This window comes from Chrysemys picta, chromosome 11, assembly GCF_011386835.1.
Source record: "Chrysemys picta bellii isolate R12L10 chromosome 11, ASM1138683v2, whole genome shotgun sequence".
In the NCBI taxonomy this organism is placed as follows: Eukaryota; Metazoa; Chordata; order Testudines; family Emydidae; genus Chrysemys; species Chrysemys picta.
In genome coordinates, this window is record NC_088801.1 from 2712870 (window position 1) to 2732332 (window position 19463).

Here is a 19463-nt window from a genome sequence, read left to right on the forward strand (position 1 = left end):
CCCTCCAGCCTCCCTCACTCTACGGTTCCGGTCCGCCGAGGGACCCCGCTCTCTAGCCCTCGTCTCTATGGTTCCTGCTCCGGCCCGGCTCCCCCTCCCCGGCACCATAGAGTGCGGGGGCCGCGGGAGAGAAGGGCCGGATGGGGCCGCCGCACAAAGGGGGCCGCTCCCGGCCGGAGGCACCATAGAGATGGGCCGCTCCGGGGGCAGCGCGAGCCGAGCCCCTCAGGTGAGGGGGGGCCGGGGCGCTGCAGCCTCGCGAGCGGGGAGGGGCCGGGCCCGGCCCGCGCAGCCGGGGGCCCAGAGAGGGTGTGGGGGGCTCGAGGGGGGGGGGGAGGAGGAGGAGTTCCCCACAGAAGGGAGAATGGGAGGGTCCCAGGGGAGGGGTTCCCGGGGGGGGGGGCAAGGGGAGGGTTAGGGTTCCCCGGGGGTTTCCAGGGACGATTCTCTGGGGGAGGGGGAGGGGGAGGGGTTGCCCGGGGAGGGGGAGGGGAGGGTTCCAGGCCCAGCCCAGAGGCAGGCTCAGCTACACAGCCACAGTCCCAAGGGGAAGGGGATGTTCACAGTGCGGCAGGTGAGTGGGAGGGATCCCAAGAGGGAGGGTCAGGAGGAGTTTAAGCATCTCCCCCCAGAGGGGGGCAGTGGCAGGTGGGTGTAGGGGGCTCCCAGATGGGCGGGGGGATGGAGTTCTGCGAGGGGAGGGGCGAGCGTAGGAGATGGGGCCCAAGACCCAGGTGAGGGGTGCTATGGGGCTGGTTCCCTCAAATATCTGTGGCAGGAGCCCAGTTGGTGTGAAATTCAAACCCAGGAAGTGTTTTAAACCGGGGAACTGCTGTCTCCCAAGCACCTTGGAAACTGCTACTAAGACTTGCCTTTCTCTGGTAGCTGGCGTCTTACGGGTTCTCAAGGTGCTTTCCATATATATGCGTGCAGGTGTATAATCAGCCTTGCAAAATCTCCCACGTGTCCTTTGCCACAAAGCTGATCATGAAAAAACAAACGATATTTTACGCACCTGCTAAAAATATTTCTGAAGTTATACAGGTGATTAGAATTTTGTAAGGCTGACGTGTATCTGACTATCCGCCATGGAAATGCAGCCACCTCTGGCATGGAAATGCAGTGACGGTTTAATAGCACACAGCAACATCATGGAACTGTTTAGAACAGGGACTGAAGAAGAATCCTGTATCCAGGAGGGAATTGAAGAAGGTGCAATGGAATTGACCAAATGGGAATTTGTTCATTGCATAAGCATTCATTGTGTGACTTTTACATCCATGTAGACGTGTCTTGGGATGCAATCGGGACATTATTATTATTATTGCCACTGAACTTAGGTTCGGATGTGAGAGGTGCGGGTTCAGATGCCACCCATACGCTGGAAACAGCCTCATTGTCTATGGGACTGGTAACACAGCCGACAGACAGTTCTGGAGCCAGGCCCTGCTGCTTGGTACCTCCGGTGCCACTGGCGAGGTTATTGAGGAGAGTGACTTGGTGAGCATCGTGCCATTACTAAGCCCACCTGGGCAATGCAGGCACCAGGGTTAGGCTAATCCTTTGGACTAGCGGAAGAGGCAGTACTGAGAACTGGTGTAGACGTGTGGTGTAGACGTGTGTCACGGAGTCGCTGGGCGATGCTCTGGAAGCCAGTCAGGACTCTGGGGAGCCTCCTCTCCCTCGGAGCAGACTGTCTTCAGGGCAAGAAGCTCACACGGCTTCACCTTCCTGGGTTTGACTTTGGAGCATTCAGCATCTGCCCCTCCGTGCGCTTCCCACAGCGAGTCCGCCCAGGCGGGGTCCTGGGGAAGCCACAGGGTCCTGCACCCCCACTTCGCAGTCAGACGCGACTCTTAGCCAGCCAGTAACAGAGGTTTATTAGATGACAGGAACACGGTCTAAAACAGAGCTTGTAGGTACAGAGAACAGGACCCCTCAGCCGGGTCCATTTGGGGGTGGGGGGGGGCAGCGAGCCAGACAACCCCGTCTGCCCTCACTCCCTGTCCCCAGCCAGCTCCAAACTGAAACCCTCCAGCCCCTCCTCTCTGGCCTTTGTCTCTTTCCCGGGCGAGGAGGTCACCTGATCTCTTTGTTCTTGAACACCTTTAGCATCTCCTTGCAGGGGGGAAGGGCTCTGGCCATTAGTTGCCAGGAGACAGAGTGTCGGCCATTTATGCACACTGGCCTTTATCCCACCAACTAGAGACTTAAGAAATGCATAGGGGAAACTGAGGCACCCCTACAGTATTCAGAGGAAACATTAAGAACAGTCTCACTTTGTCACAACTTGCCTGGCTCCCAGCAAGGTGGTTTGACTGGGGATTGGAAAGGGGGGTTAGAAGGCTGAGCATTGCTACCAAAAAACCTTCCCTCATGACGCCCCCAAGCCTGACACCCCCTTCTACCCAATATACCCCTGCCAACAACAGCAATAAAAGAGGAAATGAATACAATCTTAAAACCCCCAAATCTACACCAAGCAGAGGAGATGCACCAGAGACCCCATGAAATTCACTGGGGACTTCTCTATTGCTCCCAATTTTATGTGGAAGCTGCCCAGAAACTACAGTGACGGGTGACAGGATAAAACCCATACAGTATCACAGACCTGGCTTCTGTGTAATAAGATCTGTGTATGAGAGAGAACCTGATGGTGGTCAGAGAGATTAAGGCCAGAAGGGATCTTATAGCCTGACCTCCAGTATATCACACATTGCCAACAGCACCCTCACACAAACCCTACAACTGAAATGAGACCAAATTATTCCAGCCCCCAGGGGACTATGCTGTTCTGTGCCCCAGGCAGAGAATAGGAGGGACCGAGGGGGGATGAGAGGGCCTCGGAGCGGGTGTAGCTTTCAACAGCACAGATCAGTGCTTTGCCCCATCGCATGGGGCATTACAGCTGGACTGGCCAAAACACTGAAGACTAGACTAGCTTGGCCAAGGGGGAGTGGAGCTGGTGGCTGAGGAAGCCTTTTCCATCTCTAATCCTGCTACAGTTCTGTTCTCATACCTCATCCTCTGGCTGTTTATATCGTGGCATTGCCTAGGAGCTCCAGTTATGGCCCCAATGGTGCTAGGCGCTGTACATACACAGAATAAAAAGACCGCCCCTGCTCCAAAGAGGTGACTGTCCAAGCATAAGACAAGAGACAACAGGTGCACACAGACAGAATGATGGGGGAGCACAAAATCGGCAGGTGAAACTGACCTGTCTAGTCCCTGTCCCAAAGTGTGAGTGAGTGACATAAACGAGTGACCAGCACATTCACTCGTTCAAAATTGAGTTGGATGTTTAAGTCTTGCAGCGAACACATCTGATCCCCCCAGACAAAGCCAGCTGGAGGCAGAGGGTGGCAGAGGAGCCCTAGGAGTTGTGGGAGCTGGTTGTGATTCAGTGGGGGCTCTTGTCTCTCTGAATTGGCCTCAACTCCCGTCCCCCCAAAAGGGGCCGGGGCCGCCTCTGGGCTGAGATGTAAAACGGAGTTCCTGACTATCTGCGATCACTAAAGGACACCTAGGCACTTCTCAGAAGAGCTAAGATGTTTGTCCTGTGTCCTGGTCTGGTAATTCTAGTGTCCTTACGACTTTTCCTTCCTTGCGTTCATCTCATCCCTCCTCATCAGAGAGCAGCTCACTCATGATGCATCAGGGAAACAGACAAGTAGGTGACTAGTCGTCTACTTTCCCTCATGTATCTCTACAATTCCCGCGGCATTTCAGCTGCTCCCAGAATTCATCACATCCTGGCTTACACCGCTGCATAATGTTGCTGCGAGCTGTTCGATAGCTGCATCATGCCGCTGCAGAGGCAGCTGCATGTCACTGTTAGGTGAAGTGATCCGAGTGTATGCCTTGGGCATCGGCCTGTAGGTCTGCAAAATGCTTTGAAGTCCTTTGGGCCAGTAGTGGTTATTGTTACAATTAAAAAATATACATTATTCATGACAGGTAAGAACTTTAGCCAGGCTTTTAAAAAGAGATTGTATTTCGAGCACCTCGATATTGGGTATCCAATCCAACCTGAGACACCTTAAAAGGAGGGGCCTGCTTTTCACCCTGAGAACTCTTCTAAAAATCCAGCCCACTTACAGTATCTCTGGGTGGGCCCCCAAAATCACGTCTCTCTTTTGCAAATCGTTGCTTAGTGTCCTGAAAAGTCCACACCTTAAAAGGAGGCACCTCTGGAGTCTTGTGCTCTCCAGCCCTTTCAGTGCCGTCTGTATCTTTTCAGAAAGAGATTTACTCCTCCGCAGCCCGGTGCAGGTTGGTGAGTGAAAGGCAATGAGTGCAGAAGTGGTGACTGCAGAGCCCGCCGGAGGAGAGATGGATGCCCTGTGCCCAGGGCTGCTGTTGCCCACCTCGGGAGAGGCAGGAACCGGAGGACGTCAGGGGACCCCCAGTGACTGCGTGGCAGGGACGTCCCCGCTGACTGTGGGACAGAGCTTGTTGCTGACGGATGCGTCCATGGCTGGGGACGGAGCTCATGCAGAAGCAGCTGAGGTGGAAATATTTGTAGAGGCTGTGGCAGGCAACGTGTCTCTGAGCAGTCCAGGCAACACCACAGGTATGGCACACGTTGAGGGGGCAGCGCTCTACGAGAATCAAAGATCCTCCCAAGGGGTCGTCCCCCTGCCCTGCCACCCGCCCACGTGTCAGGGAGGCCAAGACTAGTTCTTTAGTCCCTTCTCTCTGGAGTCGCAGACCGGACACTCCAGCCAGTCTTGTGGGGCAGATTGTGTGAATGTGTCTTCCTGTGATGCCCATCTCCACCACTCACTGCGAGTGCCGGCCAGGCTGAGCAATGTGCAGTGACCAGACAGGCCCTGTCCAGCCCTGCTCAGCACCGTGGGCGGCCTGGCCTCTAAGCGCCGCCGGTTAGAGGCCGTGGCATGTTGTGAGCTTAGTCGATGATGTCATGGTGAATCCATTCAGCGGGCTGGACCTTAACAGGCGCAGCCTGGGGCACAAGCAATGTGAGCTTCCTCCCCTGCCGCCCCACCCGGCCCTGGAGTTCAGTTTCCGGAGCCCCTTGAACCCTTGGCTTATCTGCTGAACTTCCAACATATGGTCCGCTTGGTTCTGGTGTCTCTAGCCTTTCTCCCCTCGGTTCTCTCTAGCACCCCTCACTGTAGTGGTGGCCTGTGTGCTGTGCCTGCCGTTCACCAGGAACTAGCCTGAAGGGCCCCCCATCACACACACACACTTCATGTCTCCCATAACATACCTCGAAGATAGGGACAAAACTTGCTGCCCTTGACCTGAGCTGCGTTTGAACTGGTGACCTCCAGGCGAAAGGCTCCAGGTCTCGATTGCAGCTGTCTGATGTGCGTTCTCTCTCTCTCTCCTCCCACAGAGGTCTTGGTCAAAGTGGTTGAGCTGTATTTCTGCCAGAGGTGCGGCCAGAGCTTCTCTGACCCCAGCCTGCTGACCCAGCACCAGTGCATCACGTTAGCAGCCCCCGAGCACCTGGAGCTTCCGGGGGAGCTGCCGGCCCTGCCCAGCGAATGCAGAGGAGAACCAGCTGTCTGCCAGGAGCCAGCGCAGAGCTCGCCAGGAGCAAGCGGGCAGGACGGGGACCTTGGCTCCGCTGCTGAGCGACTGCTGTGCCCCGTTTGCAGGGGGGAGTTTGTGCTGCCCAGTGAGCTCAAGGAGCATTTTAAGACCCATCGCAGCATCCCGGGGGCCTTGGCCTGCCCTGAAAAAGTCTGCCACTTCACCACGGCGGACCGCAAGCAGCTGCGTGGGCACCTACGGCGCGCCCACAAGGTGTCCCCAGTCTCCTGCGCCTACCGCGCCTGCCCGCTCTTGTTCCGGAGCTGCCAGGACATGAAGCTGCATCACAGGAATCACTTCCCCTTCCACTGCGGCCGCTGTGACTTCGTCAGCTCCAACGCCAAGCTCTTCAGGCAGCACACACAGGGCCACTCGCCGGAGAGCAGGGTGGGCGGCGAGCCCCCCGCCGAGACGGGGCGGATGGAGGCGACCTGCAAGTGCGACTTTGCTGCCATGGGCGGGCAGGTCCCCAGCAAGTCCCTGCGTCTGCGCTGCGGTACCTGCTGAGCCAAGGGAACGGGGGGGGAATGGGGCAGACTGAGAGCTCTCTGTCTACAGGACAGACACAGTGGCTGGCAACAGGGCGAGCGCCCCACCTTGCCCCTACCCAGGTGTCTCAGCCCTAGGGCTGCCAGGGGAGCTCAGCATGCTAACAAGGGGGGCCCCTCACTGCCAGTTGGGGTGGAGATTCCTGCCCCGTAGCACCTGGCTGAGGCCATCTGGCTACTTCCCACAGGGGTGAAATGGCAGTGGGGTGAGCGGTCACTGCTGAGCTAAGCTGTCCTGCTGGGTGGAGCCGTCTGGCTGCAGGGAGTGGGGGGTGTATAATGACGTCCCAGTGACCCAGAGGTAGGCGACAGACGCCCCTCCTGTGCTGTTAGCCGCTAGGAAGCGGCTCCTCTCCCCAGACGCTGATGGCTAGGGTAGGAGAGAGGGAGAAGTCCTGGGTTCTTCCCCCAGCTCTGAGACTGACTCACTGCGACTCTGAACAAGTCGTTTCCCCTTTGTGCTGTAAAACGGGGGTGATGCTCCTGACCCACCACCCAGGAGCGGGGACTCAGCGTCCACAAAGCAGGTTTGATCTTCCAGTGGGAGGCGCAGCAGGAGGGTCGAGTGTTGTGTGGTCCTTCCCTGGTCTGTTTGGGTTGGTCCAGTGGCCAGCTGCATGTGTGCATCCCCATTCATGTGAGAGAAGCCCGGCAGCCCAGAAGGGGAAGACGCCAGGGTCAAGTGTCAGCGGGGGCTGCTTGTTCCTTGAGCACTGAGCTTTGAAAGAGCAGGTCCCTCCTGGGCGCTGGTGCTTCCCCTGGGGTGCGGCTGGCCGGGGGAGTTGCAGAGTTCATGCAGCCGACCTGAAGGGAAGCTTTATGGCTCAAAGTGCTGCGACTGGAACTGCAGGCTGGGAGAAAAGAAATCCGGATCGTCCCTGAAAAGCAGGAATAAACCCCTAAAGAACCAAAATTCCCAGCTGCTCTCTACTAGGATACAATGGCTCGTCCAGCCGTTGCTCTCAGCCAAATGAGCAGTGCCTGGAGACTACAAGTCCCAGCATGCAGTGCTCCATCTGATCTAAGCAACCAGGCTGTCCCACATCCTGGCACCTGTGGTTTGAGCCGTAGGCCCATATTAAAAATGAGGACGGCTGCACTCAGCTCTGTTCCATACTAGCTAAGTGTGGTCCTTAGGCTCCTGCTGAGATCCTTGGTTTGGGTCATTGGCATCTCCACCAGAGGGGTTGGATCATGGATTTGTCTGGCTCCATAGAATCATAGAAGATTAGGATTGGAAGGGACCTCAGGAGGTATCTAGTCCAACCCCCTGCTCAAAGCAGGACCAACCCCAACTAAATCATCCCAGCCAGGGCTTTGTCAAGCCTGACCTTAAACACCTCTAAGGAGGGAGATTCCACCACCTCCCTAGGGAACCCATTCCAGTGCTTCACCACCCTCCTAGTGAAATAGTGTTTCCTAATATCCAACCTAGACCTTCCCCACTGCAACTTGAGACCATTACTCCTTGTTCTGTCATCTGCCACCACTGAGAACAGCCAAGTTCCGTCCTCTTTGGAACCCCCCTTCAGGGAATTTAACAGATTAACTCTTTCCTTTTCCTTTTGAAGCTGCTGGGGAGATGGTAGAGGAGGCAGAGAGTTCCCTAGATCAGACTAGCTGGGAAGCAGCAGAGCAGATGGCTGGCCACAGCGTGTCTGGTGGCACCAGGGAAGCATCTGACGAGGGTCAGAGACTGTCGGCAGAGGAAGAAGACTCTGAGAGCACAGGTGATGAATCGCTGGAGGAGGAAGAGGAGGAGAGCGCCTATGAGGCAGAAGCCAAAGGAGATGAGAAAGTGGCTTCTAAGAAAGCCAAGGCACCTCGGGCCCAGCAGTTCAAAGGTAGAGTACCTCATTCACACGTGAGCGATGCGACTGCTCCAGGAGCTGGCGGTCAAACCTTTCACTAGCTGGCACACACCAGAGCTGGGTGACGAAGGCACAGCAGTGGGCAGTGTGGGCACGTCAGGCAGAGGACGTGAGATTGTGGGTTGTTTATCTAGGAAAGCAGAAGAGCTGGGGGAGACTTGGCTGATGTTTGGGGGATTTCCAAGGGCATGAAGGGAACTGATTGGTCCGTCCTCTGATGGTGCCCCATATTGGGAACAAAGGTCACAATGGCACTAGTAACAAATAGTGTACAGTGAACCGTGGCTTTATGCCACAGGGCCGCCTGGGGGGGGGGCAAGTGGGGCAATTTGCCCCGGGCCCCACAGGGGCCCCCACGAGAGCTTCTTCCGCTCCGGGTCTTTGGCGGCGGGGGGTCCTTCCGCTCCGAGACCCGACGCTGAAGTGCCCCAAAGACCCACGGCGGGGGGTCCTTCTGCCCCGGGACCCGCCGCTGAAGTGCCAGGCCGCCAAAGACCCCAGGCCACCTGAATCCTCTGGACGGCCCTGTTACGCCATGCCCAGTCAGCGTGCCTACGAGGCTATGCCGGAGTGCCTGCTTTGTGAAGAGGGGCTGGATACTTTTGTTAGCAATAATACTTGGTTACATTTGCTAAAATAGGGACAATCAATCCAAATGCATACGCTCAGGAAGGTTTCCCCGGTGAACTGCATTGCGCTGGGCTTCACTTTGCTATGAAGTATTGGCCACTAGCTTCTGCAGTAGGCAAGATCCTGGGTTTGAGGGGCCAGGTGGTCTGCTCTAGGCTGACCAGTCCTGTGCCCCAGAAGAGGGGACCGTAGCTTTGCGCTGCCGGGTGCACAGGGTGAGCTGGGCCAGGCCAACGCAGAAATCCCAGAGGAGCCGGGGATTCCTGCTGTGCCATCTGCTGGAAGGTGGGATGGCCCTGCAAGCAGGACCCAGTGGCTGTCCTGGATTCTCTCTGCAGAGAAGTGAGCCCTGTGGGCCACGGGGGCAGAGCGTGTTGGCTTCCCAGCGAATCCAGCCCCAGGAGCTGTTACGGTTCTGAACGTGCAATCAAAGCCTGTTTGGGATGATGCCTGCGAGTGGCGTGTTCAAGGGACAGCCGTGACAGCCAGACAAATTCCAATGAGAAATTAGGCACAAATTGTTAGCAGCGAGGGCAGTTAACCCCGAGAACAAACTCCCCTGGGGAGTGGGGGATTCACCAGCTTTTGGTGGCTTTAGAGCGGCCGGGCTGTCTTTCTGGAAGATGTTTGAGCCAAACATGAGTTACTGGGCTCTGCAGAGGGGTAACGGACGGTGATAAACAGGACTCCGGTTAGATGAGCTAATGGCCCCTTCTGGCCTTAACTCTGGGAATCTAAGCACACCTGGAGATTCGTGGTGGTTTTCACACAAACCTTCATTTGATCCCTACCTAGCAAAAAGAAGCCTAGAGTGAGTGAAGCCTGGTACTAGCTCCTGCTTCTGGCTGCCTGATGCGGCCTGAGCCCGCCGGCTCAGCAGGGCCCGAGCCCACTGGAGGCAGACGTTAGCAAAGGTCCAACACCCAAACGCTTGAATGCTGGGCTGCTGCGTCTCGATTCAGGTGTGGTAGGTGCAGTGGGTTGGCTGATGAAGGTAGGCTGGTCCCCTCTTGCTCCAGACGTGGCTTCTGGCGGCTCGTCGGCATAGGCGGAGTTAGTGAGCGTGTGTGTGACGGGAAGTGGACATCGCTTGGGGGCTGACATCCATGCAGCCAGTAACGCAGGTGTCCGCATGCAGTGACTGGCTCCGAGTGCAGGGTTTGCTGTTGACGTGCCCGCGTGAGGCTGGCTTCCTCACCAGGAATGATCAGCCACCCCAAATGAGTCTTTGGTTGTGGGCTCCATTTATTGTCCAGATGACCACAGGCTCGGGGAAGGAAGGCAGCACTTCCAGCCAGGCCTTTCCACCCAGCCAGGGCTTCCCACCTGGAGTCTCCCGTCCTCAGGGACCTCTGCAGGAGAGAGTCTCTTCCTGCAGCTTGGCTCTGCAGTCCCCGCCCAGTAGGGCCACTTACTCCCATTCCTGCTGGGTCTGACCCGGCAGCTCTCCGTGCCCTGTTGTGTGTTGGCTCCGGGCTGACCGGGGATGGTTTCCTTTGCAGGGGATGTAGCAGAGGGCTCCGAATACCTCTTCAAAACCCACATGTGCCCGGAGTGCAAACGGTGCTTCAAGAAGCGGACGCACCTGGTGGAGCACCTGCACCTGCACTTCCCAGACCCCAGCCTGCAGTGCCCCAACTGCCAGAAGTACTTCACCAGCAAGAGCAAGCTGAAAATCCACATGATGCGAGAGACGGGGGAGAAAACTCACCGCTGCCCGCTCTGCCACTACAGCTCGGTGGAGAAGAACGCCCTCAACCGCCACATGGCCAGCATGCACGAGAACATCTCCAACTTCTACTCCGACGTCTACGCCTGCCCCGTCTGCCAGGAGACCTTCCGGCTCAGCCAGGCGCTCAAGGACCACCTGAAGACCCACAAGACCGAGCCGAAGAGGCTGAGCTGCTTCCAGGACGACTGCGGCTATTGCAGCGAAGACCGCAAGGAGTTCATCCGCCACCTCAAGGAGGCCCACGGCATCAGGGCGGTGGAGTGCAAGTACCACGCCTGCTCCCTGCTCTTTGGCACGGCTGAGGCCATGGAAGCTCACCGCAAAACCCACTACGCCTTCCACTGCCAGCAGTGCGACTTCGTCTGCTCCAACAAGCACATCTTCCGCAAGCACAAGAAGCAAGGGCACCCCGGCAGCGAGCACCTGCAGTGCGGCTTCTGCCCCTATGCCACCTTCAACCCCGTGCAGTTCCACGACCACGTGGGGAAGATGCACGCCAACGAGAAGATCCACAAGTGCACCGAGTGCAGCTTCGCCACTGCGCACAAGAGAGTGCTCATCCGTCACATGCTGCTGCACACGGGTGAGTCGCCTCGCCGGCTGGCAGGGAGCCGCAGCCTCTCGGCTTCCCCAGCGCGCTGCTCTTCTGGGGGGTCGATCCACTGTGCTGTGCTGCTCTGCTCCACCGGGCGGGAATGTGAACTAGTGGTTAGAGCACGGGACAGAGTCAGGACTCCTGGGAGCTCTGGGAGGGGCGGGGGGATCCAGTGGTTAGAGCAGGGGGCACTGGGAGTCAGGACTCCTGGGTTCGGTTCCCTGTTCTATATCCCTGGGTATGTCCCTTAAGCTGGCAGATTGCACTGCCAGAGGGGCAGAATACCAAGGCAAAGCCGCCATGCTGTTCCCGTGTATGTGTTGTCCCACAAACTTATACAGGATCGTTTTAGGGGTCAAGACAAAGATGCCACATTTATTATTAATCTGTAACTATTAGCAAATACCTCAATGCTTATACACATACACTCACTCACACACACACACACACACACACACACACCAAAATGTTCTGCAGCTGCTGGATAGTTACCGGTCCTGATTGTAGTTTGAGTTCGCAGCTTGGGATCATAGCTCGTGGCGGTAACTGGCCAGGAAAGCTGAGCACGAGGAGGAGCTGGGTCTCTGTCGGCCACGCACCGATGCTCCTTGATGTTGATAGCAGAACGTTACCCAAAGTCTCTCATCTCACCCTTCCTTTTTTATAGGAGTTTAGTTTGGATTCAAAGTCTCTAGGTCTCGCTGTGTCACGCGGCCTCTGGGTTTGGTGCTTGATCACCCGTCAATTGCAGGCGTGACTGTCTGCCTGGGACCTGGCTTTGATCTTCCTTCTGTTGTTTTTTCTTTTTAGGGTGGATGCTTCTTGCTTGAGTTAGGGCTGTTGTTTAGTTCTTCAGCCGTTGGTATTTGAACTTTATCTCATCAGGACGGGCTGGTGCTGGAGGTTGATTCCATCACCCATACATCCCTCATTCACACATCTTAACTAGACTAATAAGATTACAGCCGGGTTTGCAAAAATGAAGGGTGCAGCAAGCCCTTACAAAATGGAGTAAGCATTTAAAAATGGTGTTTGAATAACAAATATGGCACAGAAGTTACAATGTGGGCAAAATGGCAAGTGTAATGAAATGGTGAACAGAAGTTACAATGGTACAGTGAATAACTAAAAACAATTTCATTCACATTGGTTCTACATATGGCTCTCGTCAGACCTGTCCGCAGTGCAGTGTGGCATGCCGGGCCCCGTCCCGTGGGGAGGGGGTCATTGCCCTGGCAGCTCCGCAGCAGAGAGCGGTGCCACATCTGAGCTTGAGGAGAGGTGCAGGGATTTGGACTGGATCTCGCTGGAGCCAAGGCGACAGCAGGTCACACAGATGAGAGGAGCCGGTGCCTTGCACGTTCCCTCGGAGGGGCCGGCGGGCAGAGCCCCGTCACCTGCTGCAGGTCGCTGGCCAGCGGGAGCAGTGGTGATGAGATGTGTGGGGGGAGGGGGAGTGTGAAGTTATGGCCTCTCTCCACCCCACATGAGTCGATTCTTTCTCTCCTGTCACTAGGGGAAAAGCCTCACAAGTGTGAGCTCTGTGACTTCACCTGCCGGGACGTGAGCTACCTGTCCAAGCACATGCTCACCCATTCCAACGACAAGAACTACATGTGCACTGAGTGCGGGTACGTCACCAAGTGGAAGCACTACTTGAACGTGCACATGAGGAAGCACACCGGAGACCTCAGGTACGTGCCTCCGGGTCACCCCTTCCGGCGACAGCCAATCTGGTCCTCTCTCCTGTCCAAGCCAAAGCCCCGTAAAGAGGGCAGGGCCGGTCACCTAGCTCAGGGCGTCCCAAAGGCAGCCTGTGGAGACGGCAGGTCCCTGCATCTGATGCTCCCTCTTGATCCACAAGGCCTGGCTGTTGCCCATGCTGAGGTCTGTAGGCGCGGTGGGAGGCAGGTCCAAGGTGGCTGCGGCCTGTTCCGTTCTTTGCAAATTAGGGATGAACTGTGGGCCGTCGCGGCTCTGGGATGGGCAGCGCCTGGCTGCCGTTGGCTTAGCTGCCAGCGTTCTGCATCCTCACCCACTGAGCCTGAGTACTCCTCCCAGTCCCAGATTCTCCTCCTGGCCTGCAGGGGCTGGAAGTGCTGCCATCTGCAGTAACTCCCGTGTGGGGACCAACCTCAGGGCGCTAGTCGGAAGCAGGGCACACACCGCAAATTGCCTGAGAGTTCTCTGCTTAGCTTTCACCAACCAGTTATCAAGTCTGAACTCCTCAGGCGCTCTAACAGCCCAACCATGGAGTCACAGACAGTCCCTTGCCACCCAGGTGAGCCCGCCCTTGTGATAGCTGGTCTCTCACAGCTCGAATCCCAGCAACAGTCAGGTTACTCCCAGGGCAATTGCATCTTAGATCTCACACCAAAAATAATGCTTGTAGCCAAGCCTGTAATAAACGATGTACAGATTTATTATAGAGGACAAGGAGATTAGAGTCATTTACAAAGCTAAAGCAGGTGAACATACACACACAAATGAATAACAATCTTAAGTTTCAAAAAGTAATAGAAGGTATATGTGCTTTAGGGCTAACCCAGGCTAAGCAGCTGGGAATCTCTTGCTTATACCTAGAAACCTTGCACCCCTGAATCCAAGCAGCATAGAGATCCCTAGTTCCTTTTGTGTGGGGTTTTTATCCTCCTCCTGTCATGTGATCTGAGCTGCAAACTCAGCTGATGGGAGGAATCCGCTTGCGTGACTCATCTTCACACACAGGAGAGCAGAACAACCAACGTCTTTTGTCCTCCTTAATTTCCCACAATAGTCCCTCAAGTGTCGAAAGGCCTTTCCTGCTAGGAAGGACGAACACCTTCTGTTGGAAACCAGCAGTTCACACTAGTTAATGTCTCTCTTCTGGCTGGTGATTTACAGTCACAGAGGCTCAGGGCCGGCTTTATGATCCGCGGAGCCCGATTGGAATACTCGGCGGTGGTCCGGGGCTTCGGAAGCATTTCGGCGGCGGGGGGGTCCTTCGGTGCCATGGAAAATCCGGAGCGGACCCCCCACCGCCGAAATGCCACCAAAGACCCCCGGAGCAGGGCCCCCTTAGGTGCGGGCATGGGGCCCTCTTCGGCGCGGGGCCCGATTCCGGGGAATCGGGTGAATCGGCTTAAAGCCGGCCCTGCAGAGGCTCACAATACAACCGCTCCAATATTACCTTGCAACACGGCACACAGCTGTTATAACTGAGATTAATGCTGGCAGCCACTCACAAGCATTCAGTAAAGTCTAAACATGTTCTGATAACCCTAGGGCCTCCCTTACCAGCCCTAATGCACAGGGGAACCAGACTGGTCCCAGCCCTGAATTTATCAGTGTTCAGCTGAGACATGGGGACCTGCCAGCCTCACAGAGGGCTGAGCCACTGGCTGCGTGCGTCACGTGGCGTAGCAGCTGTCCCTGCGGCCTGCTGAAGGACAGTGGTAATAGGCCCTGCAGAGAGTACAGCCCTCGCCCAGATGGTTTGGTGATCCCACTGCCAAGCCTCCAGATTGGTGAGGGTGAAGCAGAGGCCACCGGGAGTGGGGGGAATCCCTGGGGCTGTGCCAAGGAATTGGGCATCCCCAGGCTGGATTGACGTGAAGGGCAGCACAAAGGGCCTGATCCCGAGAGGTGCCAAGCGCCCACGCGTCCAAGGAGATGGCTCCAGAGCGTAATAAATTACCCTGCGCTTGTTGTCACCTTCTGGGGAGCGGAGTTGACCGTCAAACCCCGTGCGCTGGAGTGGGTGCCCTCCCTAGCCTCCCTCTGGCAGATGCGTCCTGCTGTTCCCGTAACCGTGGTCCGGCCGTCTGACTGTCTGACGTCTCTGGCAGGTATCAGTGCAACCAGTGTTCGTACCGCTGCCACCGGGCAGACCAGCTGAGCAGCCACAAACTGCGCCACCAGGGCAAGAGCCTGATCTGCGAGGTGTGCGGCTTTGCCTGCAAGCGCAAGTACGAGCTGCAGAAGCACATGCAGGTGAAGCACTCGCAGAACTACCAGATGCCCGTCTTCCAGTGCCAGTATTGTAGCTACCAGACCAAGTACAAGCAGGCCCTCCTCAACCACGAGAACTGCAAGCACACCAAGCAGAAGGAGTTCCGCTGCGCCCTCTGCTCCTACTGCACCTTCAGCAACACCAGCCTCTTCTTCCACAAGCGCAAGGCCCATGGCTACGTGCCCGGCGACAAGGACTGGCTGGAGAACTACGCCAGCAAGGAGCTGGAGATCAGCTCAGCAGACGTGCTGCTGAACTACGACATCAGCGTGGCTCTGAGGTCCGACTCCAACTCCTCCCTGTCCGGGAAGGAGCTCTGGCAGAAAAGCAAACCCTCTGGCGTGGAACCCCAGCAAGAGGCTTCTCAGCAGGCTTTCGTTGTGCCCCTCCTTGACCGTGCCGCTGGGCAGCTGGGAGGCAGCGCTGAGATGGCGCATGGACTGGCAGAGGAAGAGAGGGGTCCTTCCACCGACATGGGCCCCCTGGAAGATTCCCGTGCGCAGGCCTCGTGCGCGATGGCGGAGGACTCGGGGATGCTGAATGATGCCGGTGACGCTGTCGAAAGCTGCACGTTGCACTTGGAGACGCTGGACGTCTCGGCAGACTCTGTGCTGAGGCTCGGGGCCAGCGAGCCTCCGGCAGCCCACCCAGAGAATGCAGATGCCCTGAGCTGCAAGGACCCGGCCTATGACGTTCTGAGCTCGCAGGACGCGCTGGTCCTGGAAGAGAATGACAACGGGCTCGAAGACGTCCCTGACTTCGAGGAAGAGCCGGAGGTCCAAGGGCAGGAGAGGCTGGAGGGCAGTGCTGGCGGCTTGGCCTGTACCGCAAATGCAGCAGAGAGACACGAAAAGGACACTCAGCGGGGGCCTGAGGATCGCTGTGACGGGCAGTGCTCCGACGTGCCCAGCATGGCCTCCGATCCCAACGCAGTGCCAGAGACTAGAGAGGCCAGCATGCAAGAGGCCTGGTTTAGCATCCTAAAGCCAGCTGAGCAGGGCCATTTTTCTGCCCCCGGAGACCCAGCCTCCCCGTGCGCCGAGGCCAAGGCGGGGCCGCAGTCGGAGTTGGTGCTGAAAGCTCTCCGGAAGCAGGACAAGGAGCAAGCGGAAACGCTGGTCTTAGAAGGGAGGGTGCAGATGCTGGTGGTTCAGTCGGAGAGCCAGATCTTCAAGTGCGAGACGTGCTCCTACATCACGCGGAAGGAGAAGTCCATGGCCCTGCACGTCAAGGCCGGCTGCCAGAGCCGGAAATCCCCGCTGGTGTGTGGGGAGTGCGGCGCCAGCTTTAAGCAGCAGCGGGGACTCAACACCCACCTCCTCAAGAAGTGCCCCGTGATCCTGAGAAAGAACAAGCCGCTAAAGCCCGCCGTTCAGGAGCAGCCGGGCAGTGCAGGCGTGGAGAATGGCAGAGGAGGCTCGGAGGACGGGGAAGCGAGCAGCATTCCCGAGCCCCCCTGGGAGCTAGATCGGGTGCCTGTGAAAGCATCCTCCACGAGCAGGCCCTTCCCCGAGGCGCCGTCGGTGGGCAGCCCAGCCCCCAGCAAGGCACTTGAGGATGCAGCTGAGAGCACGGTGGCAGAACTGCCCGTGCCAGGAGACCGTGCCCAAGCGGAGGAAGCCAAGTGTCCGTCCCTGCCTGAGAAATACCGGCTGGAGCAGGGAAAGCTCCACTGCAACGCCTGCTCTTTCGTCTGCTCCAGGGTCTCCACCATCAGCTCCCACGTGGAGGACGGGTGCCGGAGCCTGGAGCAGTTCCGATGCTCCCTGTGCTCAGAGGCCTTCCGGTCCAGGCGGGCCCTGAAAAGCCACCAGTTGGAAAAGCACGTCAAGCTGGAGTCCTCCCGGCCTGCGGGAGAGGAAGGCAGCGCACGCGCCAGGCCGCTGGAGGAAGGAGCGGCTCCGGATGGGCCCCGAGAGACCAGACCAGCCGGCAAAGGGAAGGGCCAGCCCCGCAAGGCCGTGGGCGTGACGGCTGCCAGGAAAGCTGCCCGGTGCAAGAGGCGGCGCTTCTCCTGCCCCACCTGCCCCTTCACCTGCCACCAGGAGCGGGCCATGAAGACGCACAAGAAGCGAGGCTGCGTCAAGCTGGACGAGTTCCACTGCCCCGCGTGCCCCTTCACCTCCAAGGGGGCCAACGCCCTGCGGCTGCACCGCAGGCTGCACCGCCAGTACCGCAGCAAGCGGCCCCCGCTGCAGTGCCGGCAGTGCGACTTCACCTGCAAGCAGGCCCGCTGCCTCCGCCAGCACGTCCACATCAAGCACGAGGGGGTGAAGCCCCACAAGTGCCTCTACTGCGACTTCAGCACCACGCGGCGCTACCGGCTGGAGGCCCACGAGTCGCTGCACACCGGGGTGGGCCGGATCGCCTGCAGCGTCTGCAGCCAGACCTTCGGCACCAACTCCAAGCTGCGCATCCACAACCGGCGGGTCCACGAGAAGAAACCCACGCACTTCTGCCTCCTGTGTGACTACAGCGGCTACCTGCAGAACGACATCACCCGCCACGTGAACAGCTGCCACCGGGGGGAGCTGCAGTTCTCCTGCGCGCGCTGCGAGGCCCGCTTCAGCTCCGAGACGGCCCTCAAGCAGCACGTGCTGCGCCGGCACGAGGAGAAAGTCTCCCACCGCTGCCCGCACTGCAGCTTCGTGTGCCACAGCGAGGCCACGCTCAAGTGCCACGCCCAGAAGCAGCACCCCCACCTGGAGTGCGGCACCTGCAAGGAGATCTTCGCCAGCCGCGAGGCGCTGGAGGAGCACAAGACGCTGCACTTCAGCCACCGCTGCGACCACTGCAGCTTCGCCGCCAAGGAGCGGCAGCAGCTGGTGCGTCACTACGTGGAGAGCCACGAGCCCACCGCGGCGCAGGACAGGCCGCTCAAGTGCCCCTTCTGCGACTTCGCCTGCCACCACCAGCTGGTCTTCGACCACCACGTGAAGGGCCACGGGGGCACCCGCGTCTACAAGTGCGCCGACTGCGACTACACCACCAAGAACAAGCAGAAGATCACATGGCACATCAGGATCCACACCGGAGAGAAGCCGTACAAGTGTCAGCTGTGCAAGTACGCCTGCGCTGACCCCTCGCGCCTAAAGGTGAGCGCCCGGCTCCTGAAAGGGGGGTCCTTCCCCTGGGGCAGCGCCCGGCTCCTGAAGGGGGGGTCCTTCCCCTGGGGCAGCGCCTGGCCGGCTGCCGCCCGGCTCCTGCAGGGGGGGTCCTTCCCCTGGGGCAGCGCCCGGCCGGCTGCTGCCCGGCTCCTGCAGGTGGTGGTGCGGGGGGGACGACCTTCCCCTGGGGCAGCGCCTGGCCGGCTGCCGCCCAGCTCCTGCGGGGGGGGGTCCTTCCCCTGGGGCAGCGCCCGGCCGGCTGCTGCCCGGCTCCTGCAGGTGGGGGGGGGGGACACGACCTTCCCCTGGGGCAGTGCCCGGCTGGCTGCTGTCCGGCTCCTGCGGGTGTTGGGGGGGAACCTTCCCCTGGGGCAGTGCCCGGCCGGCTGCTGCCCACTCCTGAGGACAGGGTAGCGGGGAGTGTCTCCTGGGGCAGCGCCCGGCCCGCGGCTGCCCAGCTCCTAGCAGGGGCTGGCATGTCTGGCTGCAGGAAATATCGTGTCCCCATGTAAGGGCCAGCCCATGGCCGGCCAGTCACAGTGTACAGAGTGGGGACGGTCCTGTGCAGGACGGGTAGTTCCGCAGGTCAGGCTGGGGAGGGGGAGGAGATGATATTCCACGTGCATGGCCTAGAGAACTGAGCCAAGTGCTGGGTTCAGGAAGTCCTGAGTTCTAATTCTGGCTCAGCCATGGATTCCCCTTATGGCCTCAGTCACGTTGCCTTGCCTCTTGGCCTCAGTTTTCCCATCTGTGCAATGGGGGGTGGCTATCCTGCATCCCCTTCCCCCTGCAGTATGAAGGCCTGGTCAGCGTTAGTGGGCACCCGGTGCTTTGACAGGGTGCAGGCGCTCAGCGTTACTCTAACAAACGGGTCCCGTCACTGTAGGAGGTAGGCTGGGCAGTGGGCCCAGAGGACCTCAGAGCCTGGCGCTGAAAAGGACCAGCCCCTGGGCATCGCACAGCACAGATGCGAATAATCCCTAGCGCTTACCTCAGGCCTGTCAGCTGGATACTTACCGCCACGGTACAGCTGGGGAAACTGAGGCACGGAGCCATGACTTCCCCATGGTCACCAGTGGCAGAGATGGGAATAGAACCCAAGTCTCCTGCCGCCTGGTCCAGACCTCTAGCCTCTAGGCCACGCTGCCTTGACCTCGCTACAGAAGGCAGGGCAGAGCCAGGGTGGGCTGGCCAGAGGGGTTGTGTCCGAGTCTGGTGACCGCCGTGCTCTCTCTCTCTAGTACCACATGCGAATCCATAAGGAGGAACGGAAGTACCTTTGTCCGGACTGCGGCTACAAGTGCAAATGGGTGAATCAGCTGAAGTATCACATGACCAAACACACAGGCGAGTGCCGGGAGGGGCGGGAAGCAGTAACCCCCACAGCTGGGCCGGCGCCAGGCGCTGAGCCCTGCGGGGACTGGGTC

The 19463-nt window shown here is 58.5% G+C and overlaps 1 protein-coding gene across 4 annotated transcripts in view; it reads left to right on the forward strand.

Annotated features, from left to right (window-relative positions):
• ZNF142 (zinc finger protein 142) overlaps positions 1 to 19463 on the forward strand; it is a 20844-nt gene continuing 1381 nt past the window's right edge. Inside the window, exons 1-8 of one of the 4 annotated variants that reach the window (XM_065561357.1) lie at positions 1 to 229; positions 4241 to 4573; positions 5363 to 6058; positions 7682 to 7954; positions 10114 to 10926; positions 12455 to 12632; positions 14766 to 18024; positions 19278 to 19383. In XM_065561357.1, the coding sequence (XP_065417429.1) occupies positions 4291 to 4573; positions 5363 to 6058; positions 7682 to 7954; positions 10114 to 10926; positions 12455 to 12632; positions 14766 to 18024; positions 19278 to 19383 (5608 nt within the window). In that variant the 5' untranslated portion in view covers positions 1 to 229; positions 4241 to 4290. Of the gene's footprint in view, positions 230 to 550; positions 575 to 4240; positions 4574 to 5362; positions 6059 to 7681; positions 7955 to 10113; positions 10927 to 12454; positions 12633 to 14765; positions 18025 to 19277; positions 19384 to 19463 lie in introns of those variants that run through there. The other 3 variants (XM_065561358.1, XM_065561359.1, XM_065561360.1) reach the window with 3 other exon arrangements.